Below are 23,686 nucleotides of genomic sequence, written 5' to 3'. Positions count from 1 at the left end.
ATTCTTTTTTCTTTTAATAAGGTTGCAACATTGGAATGTACATATATCCCGATAATCGATAAAATTTCAATTTTATTAAGATCCGCGTATAGAGAAATGGTTGATATTATTTAATAAGTCGACACAAAAGTGGAAATACAGCAAATAGAGCAGGCACGTAAGTTTCCAAACTATGTAAGCACACATATATAAATGTATATACAGAGAAAGAAAGAAAAGATATCAAGATTATTTAAAATTAGTGGGCCCAAACTACTAATACATACACACCATATAACCAATCAATAGAAAGAAACCAGAAGTCAGTAATCAATGGGTATAGTTTGTACGATCGATGAACAATAATCAAGTTTCTGGGTATCTGAAATCCTAGTGTACCCTCTCGTCGTCCCTCTCATGGTGGATTGAGTATCGTGAAAATGGTCCTGAGTTGTGCTGAAATACCGGGAAATACCTCCACGAATTGTATCCCTCGATGTCTCAGTTAGTACATACGATCGAAATAAGTGATATGAACATTGTATGTTTTCATGAGTTTCACAACCGGGGGGGGGGGGGGGATGGTTGAAAAAAAATCTTGAAGTAAGAAGGAAGAAAGAGACAAGATAGAGAAAGTGGCACCAACGAAAGGAGAAAGATTAAGGTACTACTCACTACACAGACGAGTGATCGAATTTAAATATATAACAACTCACAGCCAAAAAGTTCACATATGCCAAAAGAGGGTGGTTTACTTAAATACGTTAACTCAAAAGTTATCTCCAAAAACACAACGAGTCCGTGCCCGCAAGGGAATTTTCAGAAAGGCAATAGCTTTAGGAAAATTCCCCTTCTCGCTGTATCCGGTTGAGTCCTTGGAGACCCCGGCCATGCCGGAAGGTGGTGCAGAATCTTAATTTGGAATTTCAGAAAAGAAAAAAAAATCATCCGACCTCTCAGAAACTAAGAAAGTCCAGAACAGTAATGAAACTAGAGTAAATAATAGTTGAGATACCCCTAACTAGTAATTTGCCAAAATAAAAAAATAATTAAATAAACTGAATTTTGGATTGGTGATTTCAGTGACAAACATCACCGATGGCTACCCTGTGCAGACATGCCAAAGTCTGGGACGTGGTTAATTTCCATCATCTAATTGAACTAAGAAAAGAAACGAAAATACTTAAGAGGGTCATGGGTCGACGTCCGGGTACGCAATGGACATAAATATTAATTTAGTAGCGGTTGATTTAATCGGATAGCCCGATCTGAGCTGTTAGCTATATGAACCCTGCACAGTAAATAAGGTAAGCAACGAAGAAGAAAAAATCTCGGAGAGTCAATGAATGTTAAAGGTACAAATGGGCAAACCTGTACTTTTCGATGATCACAGGATATAGCAGTTATTTTTCTTAATTATCATTTCTGTCAACCTTTAAAGGTAATTCCCACATGATGCTACTCTATCTGATGAAAGGCTTAAGTTCCGGGGCTGTTAATATGAGGTACTTAAATGCGAAGTAACATACAATTCCCAACTACACATTACTATCCAAGAGCAAACTCGGTTGGATGAATGTACTGGTGTAGAAGTCAAAACTCGAGAGATTTTCAGTAAACATATTCATATTCTCCATATATAATATACACTGGGCCTATCCACTTAAATATGGGTGTCATATCATCTCATTCATTTCATATTATAATCCTATTATTTGGTCTAGGAATTAATTCGTGCGGTTGGTACGCACACATTGAAGCTGTAGTACAAACACAAAATACATAAATACCTTAAGAAAAATATTGTCCATCGCTAGCCACCACTTTCGCCCATCTGTCACGCAATGTACGGATTCCGTGGCGAAAGAAGTCCTCATCCTTGGAAGCGATCCAGTCAGAGACCCATGTTTCGATATCTGAAGAAGTAAACCGCTGTCCAATCAAATCGTTGTTCATGCAATCGAACAAGTAGTAGTCCGAAGGAGCAACGTCTGGTGAATACGGCGGGTGGGGTAAAACTTCCCATCCGACATTTTCTAAATAGGTTTTGACCGGTTTTGAGACATGTGGGCGAGCGTTATCATGTTGAACAATAAGTTTATCATGTCTGTTCTCCCATTCTGGTCGTGTTCTGGCCAGAGCTTGCTTCAAACGCATTAATTGTCGTCGATAACGTTCTCCATTCATAGTTTTACCCGGTTGCAGCAGCTCATAGTACACCACACCTTTCATATCCCACCATATGCACAGCATAACCTTTGCACAGTGAATATCTCGTTTTGGTTGTGATGGACCTGGTTCACCTGGTTTCACCCAGGCCTTTTTTCGTTTAGGGTTCTCGTAATGGATCCACTTCTCATCACCCGTAATAATTCGATGCAGAAACCCCTTTCTGCTCTGTCGTTGAAGCAGCAATTCGCAAATGGTTTTTCGTCTTTCAACGTCTCTGTCTTTCAATTCATGTGGAACCCAATGTGACATCTTTTGAATCATTCCCATGGCTTTCAAGCGTTTGGAGACTGTTGTTTGATCAACGCCTAATACTGCTGCAAGTTGTTCCTGCGTTTGACACGAATCCTGCTCGAGCAATGCTGTCAATTCTTCGTCTTGAAATTTTTTTGGCTGTCCAGCTCGCTCTTGGTCTGCCAAGCCGAAATCACCACTTCTAAACCGTGCAAACCACTTCTGACGAGTTCGCTCAGCTAGAGCATGGTCACCATACACTTCCACCAAAATACGATGACTTTCAGTCGCACTTTTCTGCATGTTAAAGTAATGCAGCAGGACACCCCGCAAAAACACTTTATCAGGCACAAATTGCGCCATGTTCACTTAACTACAAACTGGTGTTGTTGACGCTTTAATCCACTGCCCTATACTACGAACGATACGCGATGACAGGGGTTTGCAACATATGTGTGGATACACGGAACTGTGGGACGCTCCGTTCGTTGCGCCATCTCTTGTCCACCCACACGGATTAATTCCTAGACCAAATATTCTTATATCGTTACATTTATTTATTATTTACTCATTTCCACACGAAGTAATATTTTACAAACACCCTATTACATACATTTACATGCAGGCCATACACATATTATATTATGCACTAATAAATCTATAATTATCACAATCCGTCACGCTTAAACTACTACACGATAACATTCATCGAACCACGGACTCTTTGTTCCGAAGCACCCAAATTATATTTACTTCGCAGTTTTTTTAAAAAAATCATACGTGTATTCCCTGAAAGTTAAATTGTCAACGATTATTTTATTTCTGATTTGCTGATAAAACTAAAGCAACAATGGAATTTTTCTACAGCCACGGGAAAAGAGAATTTAATATTACGTTTTGAAACAAACAGTAACATCATGTCGACTTTACTTCTATTAAGAAAATAGGCATTCTTGATTTCAGTGGATATTTAAGTTTCTAATTGAGGTAACGAGCTGTAATTTTCAGAACAGTAAGATCTCATGCTATTTTATATGAATGTATACTCATATGAACCGAAAACCATGTCCACGGGATGTAATTTAAGAATAAGGGGCCTAAATCAACCAAACTAAATCAATAACTCGTGCAATGACGTAATGTCAACAAATAATTGATTACCGAAAACGGACACGATGGCGCTGTAGTGGAGAAATAATTTACCGTGTACTGAATGAAATATATCCTTACACTTATTAATCAGAACTCTAATATTTACTCTTGTTTAGTGTGCTTCGAGTTAGACAAATGGTATTAAATTAACGCATGTGAACTACATTGTCCTAACAGTAAAATCACGCACTCACACAGAACTACTAACTACATACACCACTATAAATACTACACATAAAAACTACTAACTAAACAAGCACCATTTATTATAGGCATATTAAAGGCAAGCACCTTTAAACATGTTACTCCTTGTCGGTATATAAAGTCGGCTCTATTGAACTTTAGGTGGACAAAATGAGAAGGGTAACCCTAAGTCCAATTGACCTGGCCAATCATATAAAAAAATGTTTACTGGAGTTTTGATGCCCTGGGGACACTTTAACAAAGTTTATTGAGGGACCTTTCCCCTGAGAGGGAAAAAGGCCCCAATCACGAATATTATCTAACCCATCCCCCACTAGAAATGGTTCAATTTGGAGAGAAAATAGGAGCCCCTTTAGTTAGATTAAGCTGTCATTCTGAGAGTTAATATTACAAATATGAGACCTACTACGTACATGCAATTACTGAATAATAAATCTATCAAATACATGAACAAAACACACGAAACAGGTCGTATTTTCCCTACCCCCTAACTGAACTTGTTGATTTGAAAGAAAAAGAAAGTAAAATCACTATTTCACTCTGTCTATTCTAGCTTGCAGCAACATGGCGTCCTGTCAACCGGAATCTGACTGACATTTACTGGATTACTAATTGTTTCTTTTAATAAAAATACAGATTTCGGGCTCCTAAGCCGTCTTCAATTTTTAACTATTAAATTGGAGTAGGTTTTACCTGGATTTTCCTTTGAATTTCCAGTCTTTTAGGCAGATATGTGGCCGTAAGATGTTGCAGGTTGCTCCTCTTAATGTGTCCACGATGATAATAATAACATTGCGCCGAAAATGACAGAGATAGGAGGATTCCACCAATCAGGGCGAAATCTTCCAGTCGCGGAAATTACAAAGCAAATAGAATTGGTGAAATCCAGATATAACCGGATCTGAAAGTGACTATGGACTAGTGAGAGGGGACGAGGGAAAGTTTAGGTACCTGGCCAAATTCTACATTGGTCTGAAATTAAGAAAATTTATATCCAATGGCGGAACTATATTTCGGTATGACGTCAGAATGGTAAACCTTGTAACTATTCAACTTGTATATGCGAAAATGGGATTTACAATTAATCAAAATATAAATAAATATGTTATTCAGTGAAAATATGATTCCCAATGAGACCTTTCGATTCATTACATTTAATTTGAAGTAAAGAGAATAAATAAATCGTGTAATTAAACCGAAATCGAATTTAAAAAATTTTTACTAAGTACAGGGTGAGTAAAAAAAAGTTGCCATTACTCTCAAGTGTAATGGTACATTACAAACTTAAAATGCTAAAGAGGATTTAGTTCATGAATAGCCGATAAAAGTTTGACACGATTCTTTGCAATCTTAAATCTAAAGAGATCAAAGACCTTTACGGATGGGATTGTGAATAAGAGAAGATAGTTTATGAGTGCCATTTCCAGCCTTGGAAAACTGATAGAAGCGTGGACTTTATATGTTCAAATGACTTTGCTGATTTCCAGCTTATTAGTGGCAACATTGTTGTATATACTTCATGAAATGGAAACAGTGATTTTCGCTTACATCACATATTAGATTGATACTTAACCTACTTCATGCCACGCGAATACACCATGACGACAAGAATAAGAGTCTCCTGTTAGCTGACGATCATAAATTGTAGAACCGCGATGTTAGCTCGAGGGAATCAGGAAGTGGTACCATATTGTATTCTCCGGACTAAGTCCTTGTGATTGTAATTTCATTCCCACGATAAATGAGCCACTTGTGTCATTTTCTACTCCGAAGTAGCAGTTTTCGAAATTTTGCAGAGATTGCCCAGACAACAGAAACATCAACAGAACAAGCATTACTACAACTATACTACGATTTCCACATACTGTTTGTGCACAAACCTGGAAGCAACACTAAGGAACTATAAATTTTGAGAGGTGTATCCTTTTAAATCACTTGTAAATAATATATATTACTATTAAAGTCTTATTCCTGTAATAATGATTATACACAGCAGTTTTAATTTAGAGATAATAGAAAGTTCCTTCAGAACAGTAACAATGAAGAAATCGTAACAACATTTTGTTATCCAACCTTTTCATACTCATAATCTTAATATTCTTTTTACTGCACTTACCTTAGCATTGGATCTGTAGCAAGCTTCTCATAGACCGTCGAATACGGAATGCCAAGTATCTTGTCAACAACATGAATGATACCATTTGTAGCAGCAACATCAGGCTCAACTACCGTTGCGTTGACTCCACCACCTTCTACGGTCAGTATCTTAGTGTCATTTTCTCCAATGATGTTGAAGTACAATTTCTTCCTCTCAGCGGCAGTATTAACCTGTAACAATTAAATAATAATAATAATAATAATAATAATAATAATAATAATAATAATAATAATAATAATAATAATAATAATAATAATAATAATAATAATAATAATAATAATAATAATATATGTAATAGTACATAGTCAAATACGTTTTGAGCAGAAATCAAGCGCGAAGTAATATAAATTTACAAATATGATTTTTTTTTTAAAACACTAGTTCCCAGGACAGAACATTATATCGTGACGAGACTTCATTTCGTTCAAAAATACGATTCTATCAAAGAATAAAATATCCATAGAATTCACTGGTACAGCTGGGTAGGTCTTCGGTGATGAACAAGAATAATGGTCGTTTTCTGCCCCATACTACTGAATAGGAACCCCATACTACTGAATAGGAACCCCATACTATTGGAAAACAAGTTTTACTCAGGAACCACCAAGCAAGCAAGGATTTATATGAAAAATGGAATGAAATATTTTCTTTAAGATCATACGATTATGCCCTAGCTAAAAGAGATGGATAATTAGTGAAAATGAATGAGTGTGAAAGAACTAGTTGGAATGAGGATGTGTGAGGAAATGGGAGAATCTCGAGAAACCCCAAAGGCACGATGTTGTCCACCACATACTTATATAACCTATGATAGAACGAAGGATCCCTCGCTTGAGTAGTGAGAGCTTCACTACTGAACTACGGTATCCCCTTATCTACATTGTAGTGGATTTTAATGATTTATTAATCGGCAATGATACGTGAAACAGCTTCAAGAATAGGCTTTTAAAGATATGAAACAAAATACATATTTTTCGGGGCCGCGGTGACTCAGTGGTAGGCATTCACCTCTGGTGCATGGGGTTCTGGTTTGATCCCAGCTCGCGTCAAGTGAATTTTGTGGTGGACAAACACCGTGTGCGTGGGTTTTCTCGGGGTTCTCCCGTTTCCTCCCACTTTCTTCCTCCCACCATTTCCTTCGTTTCTCATCATCACCGTCTCTTTTAGCCTAGCCGGCATAACTGTGGGGCGTAAAACTTAAAGATTTCATTTTCATTTTAAACTACATATCTTGGATGCTGTAGTTACTAACTAGAATTCAAAGGGACTTATGCTAATTGGGAATGTTTTGGTTTGTATGTATGTGAGGGAGAGCACTAAAATGTGATATACTCCGTACAGGAGATTTACATGTATCATCTAGCTACTGATAACGATACAAAAGGTATTTCAAATTTGTGTGAAATACCGCTAAATGTTTTCGTAATCTAAAGCTGTTCCTTGAAATTAGACAATTTTAATACACCATAATGTATCCTTCCTATGTTTAAACTGAAAGTGATCAAACTAAGAGAAATAGTAGTAATTTTATGGCATAATACAGGTATATGTATACTGTATATGGGAAAAAGAGAAAGAGCTGACCTACGTAAAAAGCTTTCTTGCGCCCGAAACGATAGATTTATCCCACTTTATAAAAATCACTAGCCTCCTAAATGAGGTTTTCTGAAGTCGAGACCTCACTACATTGCTTTCTTGCACTCAAAACATTAGATGCACATGGTTTTATAAAAAGCCATTGGCCCGTTCAGAAAATAATTTTATCGTCTTAGTTCAGTATCATAATCTTAGTTCTAACAGGAAACTGATGTCGAGAAACGCTGAATTCGGATCAAAGAACACTCGGCGTAGGAATGATTCGTGTAAGGGAAGCTCGGTGTGCAATAGTTTTGATATTTAGAAATTTGCGAAATATTAGAAATGTTCCGGGAATAATTAAGGCATAAAATGTGAAATTTTCACGTTTTCTCAAATTTGTATAATTGCTTTCGCACTTGCAGTACAGATTATATGAATAAATTTTACTAGGGTTCCTTCTTTGTGTAGCTATAGATGGATTACTAGATCACGATAAATCATCTAGTAATAAGTGGTTAATCATTATTAATCATGACTTAAAGTAACTAACTACACAATGATATTAAACCGCTTTAAACAGGTTAAACAGCATATGAATTGAAATAAGAAGTATGCTGATGGTTAATTTCTAAACATGTATAACTTTTTCCTGTATCATTGGGTTTACAGTCTTGAACATAAACACTGTAAAAGTTTGTATTTTTTTTTTTTTATTTGAAACTTGCCAAGAACAATGATGATAAGAAGAAATATACTATTATTATTATTATTATTATTATTATTATTATTATTATTATTATTATTATTATTATTATTATTATTACATAGTGTTCTTTTACTACTTTCACCGAGCCAAGCCAAGAATACATCTCGAGTCCGACCCTTCATAAGATTTTTGGTATCGTGTGGTATCGTAATACCGAACACCTGATTGAATTTTCACAATAAGTATTTTTAATTATCATATATAGTGTTGGAATTTTGTAGTTATAAATCAAGAACAGGACTTATCAGTGCTTTAGTAGGAATTAAGGTTATGGTCTAAATTAATGGAAGAAAGTAGAAACAGAAAATGCAATTCCACGCAACAAGTTGGTTAGCATTTTCTAAGTTAGTGTGTCCGAAAGAAGACATCAGAAATTGGCAATGATATTATCCACCTAAAATTACAAGTCATGCGCACGAGAAAGTAAAAGTAAACTTTATCTTATATACAATATTATATAAATGCAAACAAACAATATGAAAACATTAACAATTGCTACTTTCAGCTTGGTAACACTATCACCTGAACATTCATTTCAACATGGTGCCCATATAGACGCTTTACAGCTACTTTTATATTCTTTTCTTTTTCTTTACATCTTTCACTCCCTAGCTGATGAATTACGAGGCACATCCACGCGAGGAGTGATAAAGTTTTTGAATGCACAGGGCATAGCGTCGATTGATCACTGCTCGCACTTTACACGCGGCGGGAGCTGCAATAGTAACGTCCATCTTCAACCACTACCACGATGCTACTGAGAGCACTAGGGAAGTTCCGCTGACTCATGCGCCATGATAGGATCTTACTCTTTCACGTGCACGCAGTCGCTTCGCACAACATACGGTTTTCTAGTTACTGGACGCGTAAGAAAGTTACTTCCTGGATGGGTCTCATATTTAGCAAAATCTCTTACAGCGTATTTTTTCTTATTCTGTGTGATTTTAATTATTCTATGTATACAAAGCTGGAACGATGAAATCTGGGAGCGAGAATGAATGCGAAAAAAAGAAATTTCTGGATACGCTATTGATGCTACAAGTCATGCTATTTAATCACTTAGGTAAACTGACTTAATTCTTACCTTTTTCTTTTTCTTTTAAGATCTTAATTTTCTATTTAAATTGCTAAGTATAAGAAATTCACAAGCATTTGCGAATGTGCAAATTCACTTATGAATCTCGTATTGGAAAAGCAGATACACATAATTAATTAACTGACACGATAAACGAACTGTATTTCTAAGAAATAGTACAATATAAACCCTAATCATTCGAACTTAAGTCATCCGGCTCATTATAAGAAAATTAAAATAAATAAATAAATAAATAAAGTGAACTGTATGTGACTGTTCAAAATAATCTAATTTCCTTGAAATTCCTACTTGAGTTTTAAACTAAAGTTAACATTTATATTTAATTAGAATTTTATGTATTTTTTAAAAAATTAAAGCTCCAAAAGATATTTTAGAGAAGTTTTATCTCAGATCATCATCATAGCAATTCTGCCATTATTTGTAGGTCACCTGCTGTAACTGAGAAGCTTCCATGCTCCATGGTCTTCCGCTAACTTCTTCGTCTTTACATATGATTTTTCTATTTTGATATTGTCCATCAATTGTAGCCTCTTTCGCCTGTTCACTCTTTTCTTTGTCACCAAACCCTCTAGCACGTCTCTCATGATACAGTTCTTTCTTAGCCAATGTCCCAACCAATTTTTCTTTTTCTCAATAATATCTAAAACTGTTCTTTTCTTCCCCACCGTTTCTAACACCCCTCTCATTCGTTTTCCGCTAGACTTAACAATTCTCTCCATTCCTCTCCACACTCACATTTCAAAAGCTTACAGTCGTTTTTCATCATTTTCGCGTAATGTCCATGTTTCTGACCCATACAGTGCAATACTCCACACAAAGTATTTTATGAGTCTTTTTCCTGAACTCTTTATTCAAGGACCCTCAAAATAGTATTTTCTTTCTCTTAAGGGCTTTTTTCGCCATTCTTATCCATGCTTTTATTTCACGTTCATATTTCATATCATTATTAATAATACTACCCAGGTATCGAAAACTAGTCACCTGCTCTATCTCCCCTACTTCTAAGTTTGACACCGACCTCTTCGTTCCAATCACCATGGCTTTTGTCTTTCTAACATTTATTTTCATCCCATATACTTCACAGTACTTCCTCAAGTTTCCAAACATTTTATTGATTTTCCCTTCAGATTCTGCAACAAGCGCCGTATCATCTGCACACCATATACACCTAATCATTCTACCTCCTATTGAAATGCCGTCTTCATTCTGTAGGCTCTTTTCCACCATCTCTTCTAGATAAATATTAAATAATGTAGGCGACAGAAAGCATCCATATCGAACTCCCCTTCCAGTTGAACTCCTCTCTGTCACTTCCTCCTCTATTGTAACACTTACTTGTTGGCTCACATATAAGTTTCTTATGAGTCTTCGATCTTTTCACTGAGACACAGTAAAGAAAGATAAATTAATTGATATACACTTGAGTAAAGTGGCAGTGGTAGTGTTTCGCATTCGAGAGATCGTAGGTTCGATTCCCACTGCCGACCATCCTGACTGGGGTTTTCTAGGGTTTTCCTCAGTCTTACCAGGCAAATGCCGTGATGGTGCCTATTAAACAGGCCCTGGCCGATACCTTTCCATTGTTATTATTGTTGTTAGATATCCAGTATAAAATGGCCTCTGAGCTGTATCTAATGATTGTTAAATAAATAAATAAATAAATAAATAAAATTAAAACAACTGAAACATGAAAATTTTATTAAATAAAATGGAAATTAACAATTAAACTCGAATATCAACATATAATAACAAAATGTACTGATAAAATAGCAGTTGTGCTAGTTCACTTTATTGAAACAGTACAAAGAATTCCAATATACCTTTTAAATATTGCTCATTAACATATTATTCTCATACAAGGAATGAACATTTCAGCTAGTGTTCTCCGACAACAACAACAACAACAACAACAACAACAACAACAACAACAAAAAAGCCATTTTCTTACCTCTGAAATGTGCTCCTCTTGGATAAGCCTCATGGTCAGTCGTCTGGGAACAAAGTGAATTTGAAGAATATCTTCAAACCTCTGTCTGTTGGAGAGGATGTTGGAGATGTTCGTATTCCAGGCGTGGTGAGATGGAACAAACAAAGTCATTTCGCCTTTTTCTTGCAATTTTTCCATAAACTTTTTTCCGTAGTTTTCGATGCGGTCGTAGAAGGTTTGTGCAATGGGTTGATTCTGTATTGGAAAGAGAACAAGTAATGTGAAAACGAAAGGGTTTTGCACAAATATATTTACTCGCAAATGATCAAATCACTTCAGTTTTTAAATTTACTTCAGCAGTATATACAAGACGTTCCTGAAATACAAAATATGTTTTCTGGTCAATGTTAAAATCCATATCTACCTTAAAAAAGAATACAAATACAGTATTTATCCTCACACATACATATTATAACGAAAGTCTACAATATATATAAACATTGTCAAGAATTCTGCTGTCTACATTCAATATTCATTATTGTTACACTATAAAAGGAAGATAAATGAAATTAAGTGGTGCACAGAGACAAATAACTATGCAAAAACTATTAACCCTACAATGCATAGTGAGACAGATATGGGTCATAGTGCTGTGCTTTCCTACATAACGGTATGTAATTGCTAATGCATGTTGAGCCAGATTGGGAATGTTCGAAGCTAGTTGTAATTCCACAGTTTCCACTTAGATGGCACTATTAAATGTACCGGTACTTCTGTTACTCATTTTTGTTTGTTTTTTCTTGCAAAACTATATTTTTCACAGAAAATTTTAAAAAATCATGCTTTGTAGGGTTAAATATACACCCAAATAATGATAATATTTGATTGAGAACATATATTACGCGCTCTGTCTTGGTAACGTGGATCATTGTTATTAAGAAGAAAGGACAAGGAAAGATTCTCCATAGCAATCAATGAACTCAGTTTCAAAATCGTTTCTCTTATCTGAAAATCCTTTATGAAAGTTATGGCGGAAACTAAGGTTACTACATTATCCAATTTTAAGCACACTTTTACGGAAGGAATGAAAAAGACATAAGTTCAAGAATAGCGCAGGCCAAACAAGCATTCAATAGGAAAAGAGGACTGCTAACATCAAGAAATGTGTCGTTGGACGTTCGAAAACGACTAAGACTCTGGTATAGAGCGTGGCGCTTTACGGATCAGTGACGTGGACATTGAAAAAGGATTAAATATCCAAGCTGGAAGCATTTAAAATGTGGTGTTGGCGCAGAAAGCAACGCATATCATGGACCGAAAAGAAAAGGAATGAAGACTTACTAAAGGAAGCTAATGAAGGACGACAGATTATAAAGATAATAGGGAAAAAGAAACAGTATGCTTGACCTTTTTATTCGGCACTCCGATTGTATCACCGTTTTGACAGAGAGAAAGGCAGAAGGAAAACCACGAAGAGGAAGACCAAGGATAGAATATTTAGATGATGTTACGAAGAAGAGATATTATCAAAGTATAAAACAGTTCTCCCAAGGGAGCGAAAAGTTTTAAAATTTCCATGTTACCCACCAACCTATGGTTTAGGATAGAAGGAGAAGAAGACAGAATGGTCACTCATCTTTTAGATCCTACTTACAGCCGTTTTGAAATACTTCCAAAAGATGAAGGAGAAAGAAGAAAGGGTTTCGATTTATAACGAACTTATTTTTAGCAGCAATTTGTTATGGAACAAAAATCTAAGTGAGTCGTGCTTTGCGAAGTTTGCAAACTTTTCTTTCCATACATTGCATTTTGCACAAACAGTTCAAAGCAGATTCCTGTATCAGCTTTTCATTGAATAAAGGTATCTTTCTGCCAATCCAGACGCACCCCACTTAGTGACGGCAGAGATTGTGATTTTTTTCTATCAGTCCAAACGTTCAGAGGATATTTTTCGTCCTAATATGAAAAATTGATTTCCTACCAGTGACAAAGCAACGAAAGGAAGAAGGTCAAGGTTGGCAAAAACCATGTAAAAAAAAAAAAAAAAAAAAAAAAAAAAAAAAAAAAAAGTTATTTTTTGTTTAAACACTTTTAGGGGGGGGGGGGTTAAACCAGTTTTTTGTTTTGTTTAAATAATTTGCTCTATGTATTTATATTACGTGTGGACAGCAATAAATTTGTTTCGCCTTGGTGTTATTATGCAACAACAGGGTATGCTTGAAGGGATCACATAAGCTTAAAGCGGAATCCAAATCGCCTCTCGGCTTATATCCGACAGAAATTGTCCTCTATTTGGACTCGAAACCAGACTTATTGGCCACAAATGCGATGAGTCTGCCGACTCACTCACGAAACACTCCTGATAAAAATATATTGTACTGATCTTTACGTACTTATTAATATAATAGTCAAGAGTCATTTCAGAAGGTAAACAGTTGCACAAGTGAAACCATTATACAGAATTGTATATAAATCGGGAAACTCCCGCCTTAGCCATCGGGAAAATCCTGTTATTACTTTAAATACAAAGCAATAACGTGAAAAACCCGTTATTGCTTGCTATGTAAAATTTCAAGGTCAACGTATCATAATCAGTGCGCTAAAACTGAGGTATTAAATTACAAATTTAGTATGTAGATATCATTCAATTAAATTAAAACTGAAGGTCCAATCCAAGCTAATGTTGGAAGCTATGTAGCTAGTCGATAAATTTTGCCAATTTCTATCAATCTATTTAAGCAACCTTGGCTTCTTTATAAAACAACAGGCATTCAGGCAAGCAGAAATATACAATTTGGTTTCGTTTCGTATGTTTAGGCTAAACATTCTTATGTAATACCGAGGTTATCAAGAAGAAAATTTTCGCTTTAAAGTGACATCCGAACCGCTACTTGGTTTACACTTGAAAGAAGGGTTGTGGTTCGACCGAGAATTGAACACGGGACGCCTTGATTAAAAGGTGATAAAACTAATGGAGATAGCTTGATATGTGGAAACGTCACCATGAAGTTCACACGATTTAAAGTATTTTTATTTATTTTTTTTATTTTGTTTAAACCATGGTTTAAAACACTTTGGTTTAAACCAACCAACTCTGAAGAAAAATCTGTTATATGTTTCTGAAGAAGGTAGAAAAATAGAACAAAAGCGCGACTTTGCTTCTGCTCGTAGCCGTGAATAGTGAAAGCTTTTTTTTTTGTGTGTGTGTGTGTGTGTGTAACAGAAACATGTAAAATAAGGTATACATTATAACGGTACTTGTCATCCCTTACAAAATACTCGGTTATACATGTATTTCCAAAAAATAATTAATAAATAAATAAAAATAAAATAAGTGGAATATAACTAATTACAATGTTGTTAGGACAAGAAGGTACCTCCAAAGAAGTTGAAATGAAACGTTCAGTTAAACACCTAGTTTTATTCTATGAGAGCTAGTTACTTTGTGGTATACGTCATGCGATTTTATATATATAGTGATACACTAAGGTATGTCCAAAAGTCAGCAGATTATTCATCTAAGGACAAGCAACTATCAATATATGGATGATAACGCACCGTTTTAACGATATATAGGGTGAGCCAAAAGACAGGACACATGCCGCAGAGTATGTTGTTAGTACAGGTAAACGAGCCATCAATACTTGTGGGAGGCTAAAACAGCGGAAACAGTCACGAGGGTGCCGTAGGCGCAGTTGAAGAGGTAAGTGGAATGTTGACAATGAGCACTAGGAGTAACATTTAACTAATGTAACATTGGGAATGACACACGCTTCTCGCAAGGAGGTAAGGACATAGTCTCACACTGAGCATAGTGTTGTTAGACGATGTGGTCAAATTAATCACGATCCGTGCATAGACAGGCACAAACACGAAGTATCATGATCAACTATATATACACATGGATGCACATACATGCTTAAAATCACGTGGTGTTGCTTGAATAGCGTAGCAGGGTTGAACGATGCACTTCTCCAGATTGTAGATATGCTTGACAAGCGATGAATATGTAAGAAATTTGAGATGTCCCAAACGTAAAAATCTATTATGTTTTTCCACACCACTAAGGGCGTCTGCCATATAGTAAGCACACTCTCGAACACCCTGTATACATCCGGAGCGACAAGATATCGTGTATATATTGGTACAGACTCTTGTTGCTTGTCCTTAAAGGAATCACCTCCTGAAGTTTGGACATACCTTAGCGTACCTTAGTTGAGACATATTCTATAGAGTGCAATGTACAGAGGGATCGTGTATTGTCGATATGATATGCTCTTAAAACAAAAGTCCAATACTTCTTGACAGTGATGTGCGCAGAAATTCATCAAGGAGGGGGAAAGAGTAAAGCTTCCAAGTTAACATAATTTCGGATGTTTCTATACATATCTTAACACGATAAATATTTAGTTTAGCATATAAACTAGCTCTCGGTCTTAAAATCCCGAAATCGTCCTTTGTGTAAGCCATTGCTTATTAGTATGAATAGGCATAGTACCATGTCTTTCTCTAAGGATGATAAATTTTATGGTGCTCTTCATGTTCAAAGTTAAATTGTGTATGTGTTGCGCATGGTTATCTGGAAGGAAAGGCAAATCTTGGAACTTATTTTTACTTCAGGGAGCCTGCACGAGCACAGTCTTCTGTTACTGTAGCTTTTGAAACTGTTCATTATGCCGTTTGTAGGTTCTAACCCCTTCAGAGATCGTCATGAATGAATAGAAAATAAATAAATAAATAAATGTTGACTAGTTCAAACTTGCGGGTCATTATATTTAATATCATATTTAATCATATTTAATACTATATTTAATATCATACATATTTTTATTTTGGTATCCATTATCGATTCCCAGAATACACGTAGTAGATTATTGGAGCTAAAAATCATATAGTAAGATCATGTTGTTATACAGTAAGTTCGCATTTGTACAGACAAGAATATCATTACGAGAATTTGATTCACTTGGGTATATAAAAGAATTTGGACAAATGAATTCGAAGCGGAAACAGAAAATGAATTATTTTATCAGAAAATAGTGAAAATATAATCATATTATATGTATTAAAAAGTACAGTAAAAGCTCTTTTGTTAAATGATTTATCAAATAGGAAAGAGAACAAATAAAGAGAAAATGAAAAAATAAAGATAGGAAACAAAAGAAATAGAGAAAAATTATATAAAAACTGAAGGTATAAAAATAAGAAATAGGGAAAAAATAAAGAGAAATAGAAGTAGATAAAATAAAATAAAAATTAAAGATAGAAAAGTGAAAAAATCGGGGCAAAGTATCTATGTTTCACAACTTTTTTCATCATGTTCACCCTGAATTTCAACACAACGCCCACCTGAGCGCTTCACAGCTAATTTTCTGTTCTTAGGTTATGCTTTTCTACTCTTTTTCCTATCTGATGAACTACCTAGTGGAAGAATTTATAATGTGATTTTTAGTGTGTGTGTGTGTCTGGCGCACGTAATTTTCATTATTTTTTGTTAAGTGACTAATTAATGAGAGCTGAATTGATATTCACTGGCATGCAGCCACTTATACTTTGTGTGGGGGGCTGAAAAGGTTGAGTGTCTTCCTTTGGTCATGATTCTATTATCAAAAATTCATTTTCATTAGGAGATTTTAGAGAAGATGGCTAACATTTTGCTTCTGAGCAAAGGTTTTCTTGGAGACAGTAGTTGCCTTGTTTCCTTTGATTGCTTTCTCTCTCTCTCAAAAGGTATTTCTCTGAGAGAGAAGATACAATCTTTATCAACAATCAAGAAAAATTATTTTTTTGGCAAACCAGTTATGGTATCATGAGTTGCTAGCGTTATTTTTATAGAAGTCTTATTTATTAGACATTTAAACATGTCCAACATTTAAATTGTTTACTTTAAATAGTTTCTAGAAGTTTGGCAGTGTAAGAAATCGTCAGAAATCAGAAATTAAACTACGTAAAATGACTGAAAACATTTAATTTACTGAACGTTTAAAATTGTAAACAGTAACTAGGCGTTTTATTCTTTTATCAGTAGATGTGTTCCTACCGAGTATACAACATGAGTCGTCTACACTAAAGAGTAGAACATTGACCACTTATTCATAAAGGAACTTCTAATTTGGCTGAAGAAACGTTGTATTTGTGTTAACTCAGTCGCAGATAAAAATTAACTTTCAAATTCAACATTGAAAAATTTTTAACTAACGTCACAATAAATCCTCAATATTGAAAATACATTTATGTCCTATAAATTTATTCAGTTCTAGTCTGTTCTATGTACAGTGTAGTGGGATCAAGAAACGTCAGAAGTATTAAGTTTACTATCCACAGTATTGCTAATATATTCACGGTGTTAGATTTCTTATAGCGTCGATATTTTAATTGATCTTATATAGTGCTCCAATAACTGAAATTATTTATCTATATTATTTCGTTATTATTATTATTATTATTATTATTATTATTATTATTATTATTATTATTATTATTATTATTATTTTACTGAACTATTTACACTAAATTAGTTTCTAATACCACAAACTATGTACATGGTCTATTTAAATCTATTTAAAGTAAGATATTAAAGCTGTTAGTTATTTTGGGTTCATTATTTTTACATTCTCGGTCATGCAAAAACTCTGACTAGTATTCGTTCGATTCTGTCAACACGAAACTAAGGTATGAAATATTACATTACTTTTAAAACACAATGAACAACACAGAATCTTCCCGAATTTAATCATTATAATTTGACAAAAGAAAAGATACAATTAGATAGAAATTAGAATTTGATAGAAACTGTATTAAAATTGTTCATTATATTTTCAGGTTTTACATCAGAAGTACTGAAAACAACGTCGTATCTTTATATTCCCTATAGATGTAAATTCAAGGAAATTTAAAAAGTAAAAACATGTAACTGGGTCCAGGATCGAAGAAAAGAAGGGTATTGTGTGACTATTACTTATCCAATTTTTCCACAGATCATCCACACAGTCTCACTCTTGAGTTTGCTGTTCATATATTCAGATCACATGAACTGTACTACATTTTACATCTTAAAAAATCCAATATTTACACATTAATGAATATCTATGACGATTAAAAAGAAAAATAAATGAAATCTTAAATTTAACGTTCCACAGTGTCCTTTAGGTTAAAGGAGATAAAAGATTATTAAAATGAATGATTATGAAAGAATTGGTAGAATGAGAAAATGAGAAGGAACACAAGAGCCCCGAGAAAACCAACGAACATCATGATGTCCACCACAAACTCCCATAGCCTGAGATGGAAAATCTTTCAGTTTTACGTCCCACGGTTATGCCGGCTAGGCTAAAGGACACGGTGATGATGAGAAATGAATGAAATGTGAAATAAGGAAAGTAGGAGGAAACGGAAGAACCCCAAGAAAACCCACGCACACGATGTTTGTTTACCACAAAGCTCATTTGGCGCGAGCTGGGATCGAATCAAGGACCCCGTGCACCAGAGGTAAACGCTCCACCACTGAGCCACCGCGACCCCCAGCCTGAAATGGAATTAGGGACCCCTCGCATCAGAGGTGAGCGCTTAACCACTGAGCTGCCGCCCTATTCCTTGTGATGGTTAAATTACATATACCAGTATACAAAAACACATTATTTTCTTACACCACATTTTCTACAGATGTTCATTCAAAGAATGAACGTCTGGCTGCCTGGGGGAGTACTGGGTAGTTTAGTGGATAGAGGAACGACACAGTAAGGAGGTGACTCAGGTTCAATCCCCATCCCAAATAGTATTTTGACTCTGAAGACTTTCCTACTTTTAGACATCGTGTAAAATAATCTTATAACTTCTCTGCGTACAGTATTTAGTACTGAAATAACTTATGTTCTCAGAGATTTATGTCTGCATATGTCATAACGTCACGGAATTCTTAACAACAAATGTACGATTACATACTAGAAAATAACGCAAATAAAGCATAGATTATTTTGAAAATCTTGCAATATTTTAGGAAAAGTTAATAAGTGGGTAGAGATTAGTGAACAATGTTAGATTTTTGCGCTTATCTTAAATTTTATGTCCTTGATTTATAAAGTATTAATTAGTCGTAGCACTAAAACTTTTGTACATTATTTAAAGAAAGGGATTTTATTTGATTAATTTCTAAGTTTAGCTGATCGATAAAGCTATAGTAAAGTGTGCAAAGCTATCAGTGTTTAAAATTATTATTATTACGTGCTAAATAAGGCGAAGCAATGCTATTAGCTCCTGAATATTTTTTTTTTTTTTAAAGCAATAACAGTAACAAAATATGTAAAACATTAGTGTACACCTTAACGGCAATTAGTAGCATGTTAACGTAAGAAAATTGTTTTCTTACCAAAAACAGAATTCTGTCAAAGGTAGGTGAAAAGAAATCATGCGGGTAAAAGAGCAAAACACAACAATATCTGACAATACAGTAACATTTAATTATTAAAACAATGTATTACTGCTTGATTAACTTTATTATTATAATATACCAGAACGACTAGCATTACCTCTTTCAATTTATATAATACATTAATGTTCTTCATGTTTTACCTGCCGGGACTGACTTCGTCAGAAATAATTTTTTTTCTATACGATATACTGTATATGACTGCGTAAACAAAATAAACACATTAATATAGGATGACCAGGTTCTGAAAAGCGAAAAGCAGGACACAAATATAACAATATATGATAGCCTAGCGTCGGCAATATGCACGTCCTTATTTCATTTAACGTTAATCTTAAGTTTATCATTCACTTTTGTTTAAAAAGAAAGTACTGAACAATAGTATTGAACGAATTCAACACAACTCCAAATATTTTGATGAATGACAAAGTGGTTTATTTTTATGAACGTATAATGAAACTTCGTAAATAAGGCTAAATACTTTTTTTTTTTTTTAATCTATTTTCGGAGCGTGGAATTATTTTAAGGAATAAGGGAAAATTTAGACCGGCACCAGGAAACTTCTACTTAACTTGGTTAGCATCCCTGTCTTAAGTTGAAAAAGAAACCTTTCCTACCTTACCGATAACTCAACAAGCTTCAGTAAAAACAATGTATTGCAAAACAATGGTTTGTTGATTGTTCTCCTTTCATAATCTTTTGAGAAATGTTAAAAAACACAGCGCTCAGGAAGAGAGTACCTGTGATTTAAAATGTGAATCAAGAATGAAACATTAAGATAATGCAAATAAGTTAACTCAGGACATTTCGCAGGACGTTTTGAAAAAGGGCATTTCTCGATTTTCTAGGCGTCTTCGCAACACGCAGGACAGCTCTTTGAAAAACAGTATTATACTGCGAAAATCAGTACGTCTGGTCACCCTACATTAACATATTCCTTAGAAATAGTTGGATAGAAAATAAGAACTCAGATTTAGCACTTGAGAAGAGCAGAAAGATTTTTTTTAAGTGGAAAAACCGCGAAAAAACCCACACACACGGCGTTTGTGCACCAAAGTACATAGATTATGCGTAGTAAAATCAAAATTACAAAATTGAAAAAAAAGAAAAAGAAACTTCTAAAATTTCTCATGTGTTGGTATTTTGAAAATCACCTAACTATATTATCTTTAAAATTTCTGTTTTAATTTAATCATCAATATCATCATCATAGGCATTCTGCCATTATTGGTAGGTCACTTGCTACAACTGAAAAGCTTCCATGCTCCACGGTATTCCGCTAACCTCTTCGTCTTCACGTATAAATTCTCTTCTTTTAATATCGTCCATTAATTGCAGTCTCCTTCGCCCCCTCCCTTTCTTTCCTGCCACCATGCTCTCTAAAACGTCTCTTATAATACAGGCAATATATTATATATTCCTTCTACTCTTCTGAAAGACCACATCCAAATTTCCATTCTGCATACTGCAACTTTCAACAAAGCCTACAGCCGCAAAAAAATATACTGCAGTAATTATTTTTTAACATTGAAAGAGATATGTATGTTGCTTTGTCCTAACTTCTTAGCGGATGTATCTACATATTATCATTAATTTATAATTATTTATTTAGCACATTTCACAGCAGTTTAGCTTACGATGCAGAACCTATATAGCTTAGAGTTATGTTGGAAAACAAGCGTTAAAACTATACTTTATTATTTTCGGTAAGGGCAATTATAATGTCATCGGTGTCATTAACTATGATCACATTATCTATATAAGAAAAACAATCTGTATCCAGTTCTAAGTAATAAAAAAAGTGACTCTTGTTGTAAATGTTTGGTGAATGACAGTATAACACAGTATATGTTTATCGTAGAGGTTTTAAACTACTGTTGTAGGTGTATTTACTATTGCAGGGCAGTAGTACAAAGCGAAATTTGTTATGTACTTTACTCTATAATCTTGTTAGTCGTTAGACAAGATCTTTTTAAACCCTCTCGCTATTTTCATTCATTCTATTTAATCACTTCGTGTTTCATGACACAAATACGTCCAGTTTCTTACATGTTAAAGTATTAATATTAGATGGCCCGTAAATAACAATTAAAAGGAATACAAGTGTAAAGTATATCAAATGCTAATGAAATGTAATTATTAATATTTTCTTTGGAGAGACCAATCACGTTAATTTTTTACTACTACTATTGACAGTGATGCTGCGCAAACTTTGTTAACAATTGCTCTACGCAAAATTCATGATTTTTTTCCTTTTCTTGTTTCAAAAGAACTATAAAATAAAAACCAATATTAAATTTTGTAGAACATAGCGTATTATAGTTTAGACAGAAGTACTTTAAATGTAGTGGTAAGATTTTATTCGACCATGTTAAGAGCTTAGAAACATGTCAATAATATGTTAAGACAACGTTATGTGTTTGTGAAGTATTTATCAGTTGTAAATAACACATGTTTAACACTGTTAACATTGTATTTCAAAGCACATTTTAAATTCTAGGAATACGTATTCAAAATTTTAATTTGTTTCTTTTTACATCTACATTGCTGTTTCTGAAAATTACAAACCCAAGAAGGAAATGACAGAAATGCGTCCAGGTTTCGCACGGCAGCGCATGACGTATGAACGATTAAAATTTCAGCGAAATAGCGCTTTCGTGCGATTAGTAGTGACCTCAATTCGATTCTGAAAGTAGTAGCTCGAGAGGATGATTTAAGCAGGCCTCAAGTAGTAAAGCGCGGACAAGAAATCTAGAAATATGTGCGCAAGCGTCATGACGTCAAAAGACACAATACGAAATACTACGTTCAAAATGGGCTGCACGGTCGGCTTACAGGAAAATGACTTCTCATTGCACGTGAAATTGATGCACGTATAATGAAAGCGTCCATAGTGTAGCCATGACAGTGATACATGTAACAAGCAGAAAAGAACCGTAAGGAGCGATGATAGGCAGTGCACAGCGCAAATGTGACTACACTATAGAGTGACGCAGCTTGTTCGCATGCCTTGACAAGTCGCGCAGCAACGTCCAAAATATTATTTCGATGCTGGAGCATAATAACAGGCATAGATTTGTCGATGGCACCTGGATTGGCTACATATATGCACTTGTGCCAGTTTCCATTGATCTAGAACTATAGTTGCCTCAACCTACAATGGATACGTAAACATCTTCGTTGGCGTGTTAACTGGCAGGCGGTTATGTTTATGGATGAATTTCGCTTTAACCTGTCCTTCAGTTATAGCCACATTTGCATTAGTGCTTATGGAAATCTGTCAGCATGCATCATCGAGCATCATAGCGGCCTTACAACAGGTGTAATGAGGGGCACCCCTAGGCACAATGCGTGATTTCGGTTCTACGCACTTGAGCTATATTAGAATTAGCCAATCAAAGCTATATTAAAATTTTTAACGGTCGAGGTTACAACTTATTTTTTTTTCGTCATATTTCAACAGGACAATATCGCCTACACGTATCCCGAAATGTTTTTTTTTTTTAATGTCCCACGGTTATGTCCTTTAGGCTAAAAAAGACCGGGTGATTAATAAACGTGAACGATGATGAAATTATTTTTTTGTGCTCTCCCAGCAGGAACTGAACCCGGAACTACGTGAACCAAAGGCACATAGTCACCAGATCACTGGAGAGGGCATTCCGAAGTATGGAAGCCCTTTCCGGGAATGACGGGTGCCGCTACTTCACTAATCTATACAGTCGTATGACGTTTTATCCATCAAAAATGTATGGAATATGATTGGTTGCCACCTTGTTCATCGTCATCCTTCAGTTAATAGTATGGATGTTTTTCGACTGACAAACAAGCAGTATGGCAGGTGATACCTCAGGAACTTGTTCAACGTCTTTCTGGTACGATGCCACGACCAATAGAGGCTCTGACTGCAAGATGTGAAGACTTCACTCCATACCGAT

The 23,686-nt window shown here is 34.9% G+C and overlaps 1 protein-coding gene across 2 annotated transcripts in view; it reads right to left on the bottom strand.

Annotated features, from left to right (window-relative positions):
- The window catches only part of Fas1 (fasciclin 1 Fas1 domain-containing), a 550,235-nt gene that overhangs the window by 33,248 nt on the left and 493,301 nt on the right, over window positions 1–23,686 (bottom strand). For both annotated transcript variants that reach the window (XM_081749115.1, XM_081749116.1), the window contains exons 8-9: window positions 11,345–11,578; window positions 5,915–6,126 (exon numbers count right to left, since the gene is read on the bottom strand). In XM_081749115.1, coding sequence (XP_081605241.1) covers window positions 5,915–6,126; window positions 11,345–11,578 — 446 coding nt within the window. The remainder of the gene's footprint in view (window positions 1–5,914; window positions 6,127–11,344; window positions 11,579–23,686) is intronic.

This window comes from Thermobia domestica, chromosome 2 (assembly GCF_964235325.1).
Source record: "Thermobia domestica chromosome 2, izTheDome1.hap1.1, whole genome shotgun sequence".
In the NCBI taxonomy this organism is placed as follows: Eukaryota; Metazoa; Arthropoda; class Insecta; order Zygentoma; family Lepismatidae; genus Thermobia; species Thermobia domestica.
The sequence above is the reverse complement of the archived record's forward strand: the minus strand, read 5'-3'. Positions and strand labels throughout refer to the sequence as shown.